A 14,864-nucleotide genomic window follows, 5' to 3' on the forward strand; every position below is an offset into this window, starting at 1 on the left:
CTGAGATAAATAATAAAATGAAATATTAAAATCACGATGTATCTCGCTGCATTGCGCGAGTACGTTTCTAGTATATATATATTCACGTTCAAAATCATACAGGTTCAAAAGTCACCCCCTTCCATTTTTTGATGTTATTGTAAATTGTACATTAACGACTTTTTTATTCTTCTTTTCTTAAATAGTTAGCGTTCTCATTTGAACCTTCCTCTATGTACATATTTATATAATTATATATTGCTTAATCTATAACTTAATCCAATTCTTTTACTGTTTATTAAATTTATGTTATATAACAACATGTAAATGGATAACGAGAATTAGATTTTTCTTTTTGGAGAATATGGTGCTCCAAGAATTACCAAAAATGAGAATGAAACTTATAGACCTTAAACCCTAAACCAAAAAAGAATGAGATTTAGACCAGGTAAATGGATATAAAATGTTGTCAATAGATATAAATAAAAAAAATTCAAATATATATATATATATATATATATATATATACCAGGTAAGATTTAGACTATCAAAACGACATCGTATGCAACAATTTACACGGTAAGCGTTTACCGTGGTAAGGGTCGTCGCCCTCACTTACCGGGTAAGACTCATGGTTCTTGTCTCGCTCTTACCGGGTAAGATTCTTGGTCCTTACCATATATTCATCCAGTGAGGTAATGTTACTTGATAAGCGCTTACTCGGTTAAACGTTTGGTAAACGACACCTAAATGACACTTTTAACGTGATTATGTAATCTTTCACTTGGTTGTATTACATATAAAGAAAGACGATGATAATGACAAATAAATAAAATTCAGCGTTATGAAACGAAATACATTATAAAAATGTTGTAATTTGTTAATTTGGTTAGTTTTAGAAAATTGTAAAACCTCAGGGGGGACTCTTGCTATTTATCAAAAGATAAGAGCAAAAACGAAAATTTTAGCGATGGAAAATTTCAAAAATTTATAGATCATTTAATTCCGTCTCTCTACCGTCACTAGTCTCTCTTTACTCTCCGCTGACCCAACGCTTCCATCTTCTCTGGCGTAAACGGAGCACCGTACGCAGTTCAAACACCGACGGCCGGGAAACAAAATAGTGAACGGAACTTCTTGATTCGAGGTATTTGTTCTTTCTTCAGCCTTTCTCAACACTGCGATTCATATAATTTTGTGTGTGTTGTTATATTTAGTTTGGATCTTTCAGTTTCTGGTTTTCCTTTTATCCGTTCTTTGTTGACATACTTCATCACGCGATTACTTGTCGATTGTAAAGGTCTTTTTTCCTTTTCGTTACTGGAGAGTTGGGATTTATAGCAGGATTTGTGATTTGCTAAGAAAATGTGAAATTCGATGGAACAGGAAGATGTACAATCAATTTGAGGTCTTAGCTATCGATTTCTGTTCATAAGTGTGACAATAAACTACTCTATACTCCATATTAAGCCTATGTCAAATCTTTTTATGAGGATTGGAAGTATACATGTGAAATTTAATGTTAGATTTCAGTTCTACTTGTCTAAAATTCAATATTCACTTGGAACAGAAGGATTAGAAAATTTTGAACCTCTGTTTATGTAAAAAATCAGTGTGACTTGGTCTGTAGGTGTGAATATATGCCAAAGAACCTAGAGTATAGGGAGTTTTAATCTTATACTTAATTTTTGGTTGTCAAGCATCTTGAGGAGTATCATCAGGGAGTGGTCCGACGGTGTTAGTTTTTTGTGTTACAAAGAATCGAATAATGAATCTTATATATGCAGATAAATTTTGTGTATATTTCAAGTTTTTCAACTTAGTAGGATTCGGGATTGCGCAAATTGTCTTGGGTTTGTAATATGGACATGACTTTAATCATTCATTGTTGAGGGCCCTTCCCGGAAAAGGTACACTTTGACATGTGAGATGCTTGTCATTGACTTAAAACTTCAAAACTAACATTTCCTCTGAAATTTGAAGGATGTTTAACAATGCACTCTACCTTATGATAAATTGCAGAAAATGTTAATACTAAACTTGAACTTGAAATTGGTTTACTTGTTTGTCTCTAGTGTGATTCATGTTTTTGGTCGTACCTTTCATATGTTTTCAGTGTACCTGCTCACTATTCTGTTGAAAATACAAAATTGTGGTCAGGACCAACGCGGTGGTATAGCAGTCCAAAAATAGCGATTCATATAATATTTCTTAGAATTATATCTAATATATATATGTATGCATACGTAAACATATCATATGCATTAATTAAAAATATAGTTTCAACGTCAAAACAACAACTTAAACAAACTTCACAAAACAAAATAAAAAAAGTGTTCATAAACGAGCTAATCGCAAGCAATAGGTTCAGCATCCGAGTCAACATAGTTCTAAAGAGTTTTAAACTAAAATATCGGTCCACAATTTCACCTCAAATACCGGTGCCGCTAATATCGGAAATGGAATTTTCACTGCAATTTTACCGTAGTCCACAATCCACTATTGCAGCGCAATAGCGCCGCAAATAGCGAAGTTTTTGCTGCTCATACTTGTTTCTCTTGTACTGCGTTCGTCATATGTTAGTATGCATATGTTAGGTTAGGAGTTGTATTAATTTGTTCATTTTTTATATCTTTAGAAGAAAGCACTAATAGAGAAGTAGAGAACAACAGTGAGTGCAGCAATTTTCTGTCAATTAATTGATTCACGCTAAGAGGAGGTTGGAGCAATTGCATAAACTTAGGCTTTGCTCGGTAGAAATAATTTCTGAGATACAAGATAGCAAATGCGAATATTGAGGAGAGACTGAACTCTGAAGCCATTTTGTCATTTTCAACATAGAACTGTGTGTGTGCACCGGTAGAAAAAGAGATTTGTTTTGGAAAGAGATCGATGAGAGAGGTGGAGATTGGTCGAATGGACATGGGGGAAGTAGTGAAAAAGAGATTTGAATGAGATGACTAATTACCAACTCCAAACTGTGAATTATATATGTCTTCTGACAGGCCCTGTATTCTTGTCCATTGCTGGTTGGAAATTGTCCATTTGTATGTGCTTTTTATGTCATATCTAAAAGAGCCAAATGCTTTAATCAAGCTAGGGGTTTGCTCCATTATACCCTCATGTGTATGTGTGCCCTTTGCTCTATTTCTTATATTATTGTATGAATACTAACCCTAAAAAGACAGAAAATTGTGACTAGGCTATTAATAGATTGGTATGCAACATAAACACGTTTTTTTTTCGTGTAGTCCTGGTGATAAGTTAGTTCAGTGGTCGGACTTTGCATATGCTTAGGCTGTGTTCGGTAGGTATAACTTCTGAGGCTTCATGTACAAAGTTTTGTGCATGTTTCGAAGTTGTACTTCATCTTTGCAACTGGAGTCTCTAGACATAGTCATCAACTATGGTTCCAGAGCCTTTAAGAGATAGGGGGTGCGGGAGCATAATACTTAATACTAATGATTCCCCGCGGTTTTTCATGCAGATTTGACCACGGTGTGCACCCCCCTTANCCCCCCCCCCCCCCTATTTTGGGGAGAGCTATTTTGTGGTTTATGTTTCTTCTGGAATGGTGATAAAAAAAACTTTATAATAGTTATTTTTCTGTAAAATGATGAATTCAGATGTTCATTTTTAAAACATATGAAACTAGCAATTTAATGACATTTGCTTAAAGGTTTATCCTTCAAGAGTGGATATTGCAATATTGCGTAGTACTTTGTAATCGGCTAATACCAGAGATGTGCATTAGAACGGATCAGTTTTCTAACCATCATGGGGTCCACGGAAAAACTTAGGGTAGGATTCAATGGAAAGGGACTGAATCATCTTGTCTGAGATTGCACTGCGGTCCAAGAGGCATCAGAATTCAGAGGAGGCCGGAGGCTTTTATTTTTGTTGTGATCTTAGAAAATTTTAGGGGTGTGCTATAATATCCATACAAATTTCTAGAAATGAACTTCTAGCAGATTGGTACAATTAGAAAATATGAACTCCAGGGATCATTTTATAGCATTTTTATAAGCATAAAGACGAGACCAGTACGGGTGTTTAGTCCCATTTATAAAGCTAATTGTTGCATTTTAACGTGTTAAATATAATGGCCTTCTTTAAGAAGTTAAAACAACTACCAGTTTAGTCTCATTGTATTTTGTTTAACTCTAGTTTTTAGTGAATAATCTAAGAGTAGTTTATTGCACAGATTATGGCATATGCCGAGCCTATACATGGAATAAGGGAGCCAATGCAAGTCAGTACTGCTCCTAGAAAACCCCGAATTCTGCTTGCAGCAAGTGGAAGTGTAGCTGCCATAAAGTTTGGGAACCTCTGCAGCTGTTTCTCAGATTGGGCGGATGTAAAAGCCGTTGCAACACAGGCGGCTTTACATTTCATTGATCGAACATCACTTCCCAAGGATGTGATTCTTTATACCGATGAGCATGAATGGTCCTCTTGGTCCAAGATAGGAGATAGTGTGCTTCACATAGAGCTCCGTCGGTGGGCTGATATAATGGTAATCGCCCCATTGTCAGCAAATACGCTTGGCAAGGTAATCTAACTACTCGTACCCTATTTTATTTTCAATCATTTGTATTCTTCTGTTTGAAAATGTTGGCCTCTTTAGATTTTTATTCAACGGTCGATAGATGTTCATACTTGAGTATTTGCTGACGAAATTGCCTTTGATCAAGGTGACAGGCTTTGGTTTTTCCATAATGCTAGTCAGCCCCTCTTTGTCCCAAAATAAATGTCCGCAATAAATAACTCACAGTTTAAGAAATATTTAATGACTACACTTTATAATTAGCTGAATGAAAATTTCACTAACAATGATAGCAGGAGTAATGCATTTTTCCATCTCATAATTAAGGGTATAATTTGACAGTATACACTTACCATTGAAAGTGGATACTTATTTTGGTACCAACGAAAATAGAAATGTGGACTTTTATTTTAGGACCGAGGGAGTACTATATTTTCTTATACATGCCTAATTTACCTTCTTATATGTTTCCCCTTCTCTAGTTCAAAATCGAACAACAAATAGAGATTTGAAACTTTTACTGTGATGAATTGCATGCCAACCGACTATCCGCCTATTTTCACAATAGTGAAAATGCAATAAGATTCTACAATTATCACAAATTATCTCTTCTAAGTGCATTCTTGAATCCATCTCAAAATCTTACTTACTACTAAGGACCTTTTTGGTTTGCGGGATTTGGTAGGATTTGGAATTGAATTTCATTCCAATCCCACGTTTAGTTTAAAGGAAAGTTCGGAATTGAAATCCCACAAACATTGGATTAATCCTATAGAGTGAGTTGGTATAACAAAGGAAATACAAAGCACCGACTTTGTGTTGGTATAACAAGAGGCAAAATAAGACTAGTGTATAGAAAGAAGGTCACACAAGTATATACAATAGTAATTACAAAAAATAGGAAAAACGAAGGGGTTATTTGGTGGAATTCTAAAGAATTTGACGGAATTGGAATGACAAATTCTTTTGACCATATCTTATGATGGTGTTTGGTTTGTGGATTGAATTGATTGGATTCTGCCTAATTCCACGGTTGAGGGATTTAATCTTTCCTCGACATAAGTGAAGGATTTGAATTCCATTCCGTGGCAAATGCTATAATTTGGTTCCAAAAAACAAACAATTTTTGCACCCAATTTGACCACCACCACCACCACCACCACCACCACCACCGTTAAGTTGTTGTCATAACTGCACCTACCCACACTACTCTGTCGTCATCATCACACCACTGTTGTTCCCCATACAACTAGGGGTGTACGCAGGTTGGGTTGAGCGGTCTACAACATTTATAGAACCCATTTATGACGGTTTGGAAAAATCTTAATCCAAACTATTCAAAAGAATAGAACAAAAACTGTGTTTGATAGGATTTTATTCCATTCGTGTTTGATTTGTGAAACCATGTGTTTTTCTCTCTCTGTCCCATAGTAAATGTAAACAATGAGAAAGGCAAACAATTTTAGAAATATGCAATATATTACACATTTTATTATGTAAATTACAAATTTATCCTTAATTAATTGTCATTTAGTACTTTCGAAAGAGAGTACTTAGTTTTATTCCTCAATATCATTGATCAGACTTTGTTTCAATCTGCTGAACCAGATTGCTGGTGGACTGTGTGACAACTTGCTGACAAGCATCATCCGAGCGTGGGACTATGAAAAACCTATTTTTGTGGCGCCCGCTATGAACACATTTATGTGGACCAACCCGTTCACGGAAAGGCATCTTATGTCGATCGATGAATTGGGAATCACGCTTATACCACCCGTCTCAAAGAGGCTCGCTTGTGGTGACTACGGAACCGGTGCAATGGCTGAACCGTCACTCATCTTCTCCACCGTACGACTTTTCCTGGAATCACGACAAAACGCAAGTAGCAGTAGAACACACTGAATGTTTTCATTAATGTTACCCTTTTCTAAATCATGTTTGATGCTCCATGAAAGATTTGAATTTTTGATGATGTTTGGAATATTTGTAAAGTGAGCATACCCAAATGAGAATTGTGGTTCCGAACTAGTTGCTGCAATCTTTTGGTATTGTGGTATTTAGTAGAATTGTGGAAAATGATTTGTAATACATCATATAAGAGGTAAATCATTTGTACAAGTATACCATAACAAAACCAGGGTTGGATTTTGGCGAGAAGTGTAATAAGAGATCCTTACTTTGGATTATTTCTAATTGAATGTCAACATTAATAAGGTACATTCTTCTAAAGTGCAACTTATTGACTTATTTCGGTGTAACACCGGTAATAAGTACTTTTGAGTGTTTGGATAAACAGCTTATACCGGTGTCAAACCGGTAATAAGAAGTATTTGAAAAAGTTAACTTCTTTTAACTTATAATAAGTTGATAAACACTTTTGAAAAAAAAACATAAGTTATTTCAAATAAGCAATCCCAAACACCCCTTAAAAATACCAAAAGTTCAGATCTTTTTGTACTTCCTGTTAACGCAATACTTCGCAAACAAAGCCATGAATTATTATATTTTGTCAAAGTAAACCAAAATGGTGTAATTATTACGATTCATGATGAACCAGGCTATGAGTAATAAATATTTTTCAGAACATCTAAAAAATATAATGAACTGAATAATTAAACTTTTTTAGATTTTTTAATAAATAAACCATCAAACTTGTAAAAATTGGTTATTTATATCTTTAAAACAAAAAATCTCCGGTAACTAGCTTAGGAAGGTTTTAAAGTAAAAAAACAAAGGAAGCTTGAATCAATTTTACCTTTTTTAAACTCCACACCATTCAAACCTCTCGCACCAAACGACATCGCTCCCTCTCCAGGGCCGGTTCTAAGATTTTTTTATGCCCTGTGCGAAAATAATAAAAAATGTCCCTAAGCCTATTTTTTTAAGCTAATGAAACAAAAAGACATGCGATTTGTTAAAGAGTTTAGAACATATTCAAACTAAGTATCTCATCCCCATGTTGATTTTTATTAGTTATAGTAAAAAAATACAATGGAGGGACATAAAAACCAAAACTCCGAATACAAAATATAAAAGGATAAATTCTAGATTAAGATCGTGTTTCATTTTTTTTCAGTTTTCCCTTTTCCAAATTGAAATTAACAAAATAGAAACTTTATTTCAATATATGGGACTTAAAAAGACAAGGAAAACTATAATCAGTGTTTAACTAAAATTAGTAAAATTACATCTAAATTATTGTCATAGTAAGTAACAAGTAAAACTCAAATTATTAAACCCCAAACTAGTAATAAATGACAACTTGATGCCCTTTTAAGCTGTGATGTCCTGTGCGACCGCATGGGCTGCACGTGGCCAGGGTCGGCCTGTCCCTCTCACCAACCAACCCATTGTCATCCCCCCTCCATCACCACCGGTCGCTGTTATTGTCCCCTACCATAAATTTTCCTCCTTTTGATTTGTTCTGTCTTTTCTCTCTTTTCCAACAATTTAAGGGTGCATGAAGACAAATAAAAAAAGAGATAATTGAAAAACAAAGAAAAACAGAGGGAGATAGATGACAGGGGCAATGAGGAGATGAACGATGATAAATGATGTAGGATTTGTAAACGTTAAAATTGATTTTACGTTTTTTGTACTTTTAAAATATTCCTAGCCGATTACAAATAGTTTTTTTTAAATGACGTAGATAATTAATTTTTAAAGGTACAATGGTTCATTTATTCAAAAAAAATATTTAAAAAACTTTAAGGCGACGTTTGGTTCGCAGATTCTGGAGGAATATGATGGAATTGGAATGTTGAATTCCATTGACCAAATTCCATTCCCTCGTTTGGTTCATTATTTTTCACGAAAGAAATCTTCAAAATCCTACAAATTCCACAAATAAAGGAATTTAACATTCCTTAGCAACTACATGGTACTTTGATAGAATGAAATCTCTATCTTCATTATACCAAATATGTCCTTAACCTAATATACTATAATCTCATAAAACTCAATATGACCATCGTCGACCACCTCTCGACAACTATTGATCTGAACCACCGCCGACCACCACGACCGCCGACCACCACCACTGATCTGAACCACCGTCGAACACCACCACCGACTACCACCGATCTGAACCACTGTCGAACACCACCACCGACTACCACCGGTCTGAACCACAACCGACCACCACCACCACCACCACCACCGACTACCACCGATCAGAACCACAGTCGACCACCGCTGACCACCACCGACTATCACCAATCTGAACCACCACCGATCTGAACCAACACCACCGACTACCACCAATCTGAACCATCGCCGACCACCACCAATCTGAACCACCGCCGACCACCACCACCGACTACCACCGATCTGAACCACCATCGATCTGATTCACCGTCAATCTAAACCACTGCCGATAACAGCCATTTGGACCACCACTGACCACCACCACCGATCTGAACCATCGTTGACCACCACCGATCTGAACCACCACCGAATACCACTGATATGAACCACCGCCAATCTGATTCACCGTCAATCTGAACCACTGCTGATAACCGCGATCTGAACCACTATGGATCACCACCGATCTGAACCACTGTTGATCATCGCCATCTGAACCACCACGGACCACTATCGATCTGAACCACCAGCAACTACTACCGATCTGAAGCACCGTTGATCTAAACCACCATTGACCATCACCAATCTGAACTACATCTGACCATCTTCACCAGAACCACAACGGACCACCATCGATCTATATCATTGCCAACAACCGACGACTACCATTGATCTGAATCACCGTTGGACATCGTCGACCACCACCAATTTGAACAACCACCGCCACTACCGCCTATCTGAACCACCGCTGACCACCTCCATCTGAACCACTACGGACCACCATCAATCTGAATCACTGTGAACCACCACCGATCTGAACCACCGTCGACCACCATCGATTTAGTAACGTCTTTTGGCTTATGATTATATTTGAGTTGTGTATTTTATATTGTTTTACATATTAAATAATTATTTTATTAAAGTATTTTTAGTCTTAATTTTTTTTTAAATTTTCAAAAAAGGGCATTTTGGTCATTTACCAATATTTTATTCCAATTCTAAAGCTACATTATGTGAACCAAACAGACATATTCCAATTCCTTAACAGATTCCATTCCAATGTCTGCCAACCAAACATGTAGTCAAACCTGACAACATTTCATTCCAATTTCTTCAAAGTCAAATTATTTTAACAGATTCCATTCCATCCAAAAACATTATGCGAACCAAACGCCACCTAAGTATTAATTAAAATAGAAATATGGGACTCATTGAAATAGAATCGTACGAGTAAAAATAATGAAACCAAAAAACAGATTGATGTAAATCTTTTAGATATCTCACACACACACACACTCTCTCTCTTACTTCTTTTGAATTTGTTAGGAAAAGAAACTTAAAATCCGCAAAATCTCCATTTTAATGCATTTGTCTGAGAGCGAGCTCTTAGACATCAAACTAATTATATGGCCACAAAACATTTCATAGAACCATAATAATGCAATTGGATTATGCAACTTAAGTTTCTCCTACTTCTACAAATTAAATATGGTATAGGGCATAAATAGAGCAACATAGCTAAGGTAGCATTTGGTATATAAACAGAATTAAACATGACTGAACAAATATGGGATTTGGCATAACTAGGACCCAAGAGAATTTGATTGGACAAGTCGTCCCTAAATGTTGTTTAGTGATTCATATGGTGGTAGTGGAAGAGGAGGTGGTGATTGTGGCAAAGACAGAGGCAGAGGTGGTTGGTGGGGATGGCAGTCATAGTGATGGCCGATGGTAGACGATGGTTGTGGAGGACATGAAGATGGTGGACGGTGATAGTGATGGACAGTGATGACAATTAAACCAAATACCATATTATGTTATATGAAATAGATGGAAAAAATAGTCTTTTTTCGTCCCATCAAGTCGCTGTACTTATCCACGTCCCATGTCGTGCCAAACATGACAGAATGAGCTTTATCTCATCTCATCCAATCTCATGTACCAAACGCAATCTTAAATCGAGGATCTATCACAAGGAGATGAGTAGTGAAGATGGAGTTACATAAAACCTAACCAAGAAGGAAAAATGTTTACAAGAACGAAAATCTACAAACACTTCAACAAACCATTGACACAATATGGTATTGCTACCGATGCTTTCACTACAGACACAAATAAACCTGATTCTTTGAGTGACGAAAAATGTAAGATATCATTAATGTTCACGACACGTATCTCAAATGAATGATGATACACTTGTGGAAGTTTGCTATGACGAATCCAACAAGCTTAAGGTCTTCTTTGCTTTGCCAAGTCATATGAGAAGGTCATTATGGGTCCATTTCGTATGATCTTGGAACATGCAAGGCTTCCGAAAGAAAAACTCACTTAGGGACGGTTTACCAAACGCTAATGGGATAAGCGTTAACCGGATCACTTATCTTACCGGGTGAGCATGGCAAAGACCGAGAATCATAACCGATACGGGATTCTAGCCAATTGAAAGGATCTTCTAAGAGATCATTTTACCTAGGGACATTCCCACAAGACGACCTGCAAGCTAAACTTGTGAGATGTCTTACCAACTCACGGTTACCATGTTTACCTAGGGACTCATCTTCCTCCACCTACTCGGCCAGCATTTATTTCACTTATTGGGTCAATTTGCATACCCATTTTTGCGATTAGGGTTTTTAAGAGATTTTTTTTATCGGTAAGCATTTACTACAAAACACTTGGTACACAACAGTCTTACCCGGTTAGCACTTCCCACTTAACGGCCCCTAAATGGAATGCTAAGTACGCCTTAAATGGAATGCTAGATATGGAAAACACACAAAAGAAAAGAAGATAGACCATGGTTTCTCATCAGTTCTTTTTGTGGAGAATACTAGAGTCATGTGGTGTCTTCTAGGATGTTCTCTTGGAGAATGTTTACTTGGCAAACATCTAAGCGTCAAACTGAACTTACAGATGAATAGTGGTTGCTGAATGTAATTCAGCCAAACATGGGGCTATCCAGAAGCAACCTGTCAAGAAAATTGAAATGGAATACAAGAAAAGGAAACCTTCAACAACACAAGAAAACTACTCTATGTACTTGTTACCAGCAAAAGACAAGCAAAAATATGAAATTTTAATTTTTTTACTTATAAGAAAACCATTATATGCCCAAAAAGATACGTATGTGCTAAAGAAAACAAGCCAGACTAGGGATTTTTACGTACGAATTAACATGTTCTTGAGGGGATCACATTGGATGTTTTGTTATTTTAACCCTAGCCATCAGTGTTGTACCTCCGCTTAATTGTCCTTGGGAAGATCTTTCTTTGGCAGCTCCTTGGGTTTTGCCTTCTCTATTTCCCTATAAAACCAAAATAAGTGGAGAATAAACTGTCATATGAATAAAGTTGGATAAACCAGCTGAACATTATCCTATATTAGAAAAAGAAAAAACGGTGCAATCTGAATACGGGACAAGGAAGATATAAGAGAATTTTATTCAGCAAAAACCGGTTTCTCAACAAAAAAACGCAAGACAGTGCAACTAATCTACAACATCATTTTGTACAAATATAACAACTGATAACTAAAAGAAAAACAACAATTGGAAATGCTGATAATTATGCCCATCATCTATTTAGACAACCATCTACACTTCTTTGTTTCAATACCATGGATATAGTGATTTTATCAGCATATAGCAAAGACTGTAATGTGCAAGAAGGTAAAGTGGCAAAATGAGGCACTTTTCTCCTAGCCTAATGACAGAACAAGTTCATTTTGAATTTGGTAGCCAAATGCCAAACAAATCATGCTCAAAATTTACAAGGTTCTTGTTTTATTGAAAGATTAAAAGTTCCAAAATAGGCAAATTATTTGTACTTTTTGTTTATATCATCAAAAAAAGGTTAATATAAAAGTATATATCTAAATCAATTCTGTAACCACAATGAATTGCTAACCAAAAGAGCATACCCTTTTTTTCAAACAGAAGACCGGTGTACATGCTATTTCATGACCCATATATGATGAGGCTACAGCCTACATGTTTAGAATTAGGACGTCAAAGACCTTTTATTTGTTATGTGATATTCTTGAATGTTCAAACGGAATGAAATTAAAAATTAGAGATTCAAGGATTTAAGATGATTCAGAATATCTAGCAGTAGTTATTTTATTTATCCATCAAGGGTATTTTGATTTATTAGCATTCTCCAAATATTATTAGCACTTTTACCCTTCCCCTTCACAAATAGAGCTGTGACCTCCAAAGGACCGAATAAAAATATGAATGTATGATGAGATTCAATCTATCATATTCAGATTCCATGCAAGCATCTTGAGAAATATACACAAGACCCTAGTGATTTATGGGACACTAGTATTTTGCCAATTCCTATCTTTAAAACTTCTAGTCCTCCACCAGCATGTTACACTGCCTAGATTATTTTTTTTAAGTTTTTAAAGACAGCAGGGAGTGAGTGAAATTCAAACTCATGAAGGGGAAAGGTTTATACCACTAGGATATCACCTGGCCACTTCAACCTATATCGAGTGCTCAGGTCTTTCCTCTCAGATTTTGGCTTTTATAGACAGGGCATAAGCATTTCAGAAAACTATAAACAAAAAAATTATGTCACAAACATTTGCCATTAAATTTCAAAAAAAACTTCCATCCTTGAATTCATATTAAGCAAGGAGGTCAAATTTTCACAAGGCCTCCTTGGAAAAAATAATATAGCTCCAAATATAGGCCATTGCTTGGGACTCGGAAGGATACAATTAAATACATCTAATTGTGACTTTGCCATTTTGCCGATGAAATTATCAAAAGTAACCTCTTGCTGATTTTACTTAAAGAGTTATACACTCATTGTTAGCCTAATCCCAGATCAGTCTGAAATAAACCATGTTCTTATTGTATGATTGTAAATAGCCACAGATGCTCTTGAATCACCTGAAACCTAGTTTGTAAACGCCATCGACTTACTTGTAGTTTAGGAATCACATGCGCTTTGAACTAATAATGTGATCTTATTAATGTGGAATCCTTCAAATCATGCCACTGGGATCACCCAAGTATACAAATGTTCACGGGTGTAGATAAAATTTCATGATATCAACTTCTACAGCCCGTTCAAATTCAAACAAAGAAGCTGGAATTCTTTCAGATAGGACAGTGAACCATGGATTTCCTAAAACATGCAAGGGTTAAACATAAATTTCTGAGGACTTGCTTAGATAAACATCAAGGTTTCAATAATCCAAATGAGCCATCAATGGCAAAGGATTGAATGTCGTTCTTGTTACTTCACAATGATTAGTAAATTTGTTAAGACTGCCTGTAAGCGTCAGAATGATTAGTAAAATTTGAGGATACCGTGATTTCACGGTGAATATGACTCCAATTGGAACCCTAACTTTCTACAAAGTGGACTACAATCGTGAAACGAATGGAGAATTACATGCTTTCTACAGCACATCAGTTAATAATCTATAGATCTATATAGGAAGTCCAACACACAAAAGTTAATAATTCAAGCAGCAAGTACTCAAGACAATGAAACAATCTGTGTGTATGAAAAACGTACTTAGCAGCGGATGCAGATTCTTCTTCGAGCCAGTGGCGAATATGACGAACGTTGCGTTTGAGCATGGAAGCCGACTGCCTCACATCGCTCCTCATCAGTAGAATCACTGCGCTCACTCCTGCCACGGTTAGTATGAGGTTCGTTAACGCCATTTGATCGATTTAATCCAATCTACAAAAAGCAGTCGCAGAAGATGACGACGGTTTTGGTTGGTAACCGTATTTTAGGGTTGCGGCACGGTGGTCGACGGAGATAAATTACGGGAAGAGAATTCGAGTGTTGGCAATGCAATCAAAATAGTCAAGTCGGCGGTCAAGGGATTAACGAATAACGAAATTGGAAATTACAATTGAGTCCTTACACTTGCAACTTTTGCAATTAATCCCCCTATAGTTTTCAGTTTTTGAAAAGGCTTATTTAGTACATTCAGAAAGCTTTGGGACCGAGGTTCGATATGCCGTTCGTTGGAATTCGACTTATTTTATGATTGAAAAATTGATAAAACAAAAAAAATTATATTTATTTATTTTATAGACACCATTACCCTCAAAATTCTATTGAAAATCTTGATTGAACCTTGATTGAAGGATTGTATGATATTTTAGGCGGTTTAAAAAATGCGACAACACTTTTATCCAGTATTTATTATCCAACAAACCATTTAGTTTTAAACCAATTATATATTTTGGCAAGTAAGATTGCCCAATACGAAGACCATCATG

At 36.0% G+C, this 14,864-nt stretch overlaps 2 protein-coding genes across 3 annotated transcripts; one reads left to right on the top strand and one right to left on the bottom strand.

Moving 5' to 3' along the window:
- Positions 1 to 1,014: 1,014 nt before the first annotated feature.
- Positions 1,015 to 6,552, top strand: LOC112510747 (phosphopantothenoylcysteine decarboxylase-like). 2 transcript variants are annotated; one of them, XM_025116071.1, is made up of 3 exons: positions 1,015 to 1,126; positions 4,184 to 4,531; positions 6,134 to 6,552. In XM_025116071.1, the coding sequence occupies exons 2-3, from the start codon at positions 4,187 to 4,189 to the stop codon at positions 6,425 to 6,427; spliced, it is 639 nt and encodes a 212-aa protein (XP_024971839.1). In that variant the 5' UTR covers positions 1,015 to 1,126; positions 4,184 to 4,186; the 3' UTR covers positions 6,428 to 6,552. The 2 variants fall into 2 exon arrangements, with proteins under 2 accessions (XP_024971839.1, XP_024971840.1); XM_025116072.1 differs by having other exon boundaries at positions 1,026 to 1,126; positions 4,172 to 4,531.
- A 5,124-nt stretch (positions 6,553 to 11,676) lies between these two features.
- LOC112511419 lies at positions 11,677 to 14,433 on the bottom strand. The gene is made up of 2 exons (XM_025117028.1): positions 14,143 to 14,433; positions 11,677 to 11,912 (listed from the first exon to the last, which is right to left on the bottom strand). The coding sequence occupies exons 1-2, from the start codon at positions 14,292 to 14,294 to the stop codon at positions 11,852 to 11,854; spliced, it is 213 nt and encodes a 70-aa protein (XP_024972796.1). The 5' UTR covers positions 14,295 to 14,433; the 3' UTR covers positions 11,677 to 11,851.
- Positions 14,434 to 14,864: the final 431 nt, after the last annotated feature.

This window comes from Cynara cardunculus, assembly GCF_001531365.2.
Source record: "Cynara cardunculus var. scolymus isolate 2C chromosome LG 4, CcrdV1, whole genome shotgun sequence".
Lineage (NCBI taxonomy): Eukaryota > Viridiplantae > Streptophyta > Magnoliopsida > Asterales > Asteraceae > Cynara > Cynara cardunculus.

What these genes read in the sequence shown, in the direction of transcription:
- LOC112510747 (XM_025116071.1), top strand. Translation starts at nt 4,187, where the DNA reads ATGGCATATGCCGAGCCTATACATGGAATAAGGGAGCCAATGCAAGTC. An exon ending in CAGCAAATACGCTTGGCAAG is followed by an intron (nt 4,532 to 6,133) that starts GTAATCTAACTA and finishes CTGCTGAACCAG; the next exon opens with ATTGCTGGTGGACTGTGTGA.
- LOC112511419 (XM_025117028.1), bottom strand. Translation starts at nt 14,294, where the DNA reads ATGGCGTTAACGAACCTCATACTAACCGTGGCAGGAGTGAGCGCAGTG. An exon ending in GAATCTGCATCCGCTGCTAA is followed by an intron (nt 11,913 to 14,142) that starts GTACGTTTTTCA and finishes TTGGTTTTATAG; the next exon opens with GGAAATAGAGAAGGCAAAAC.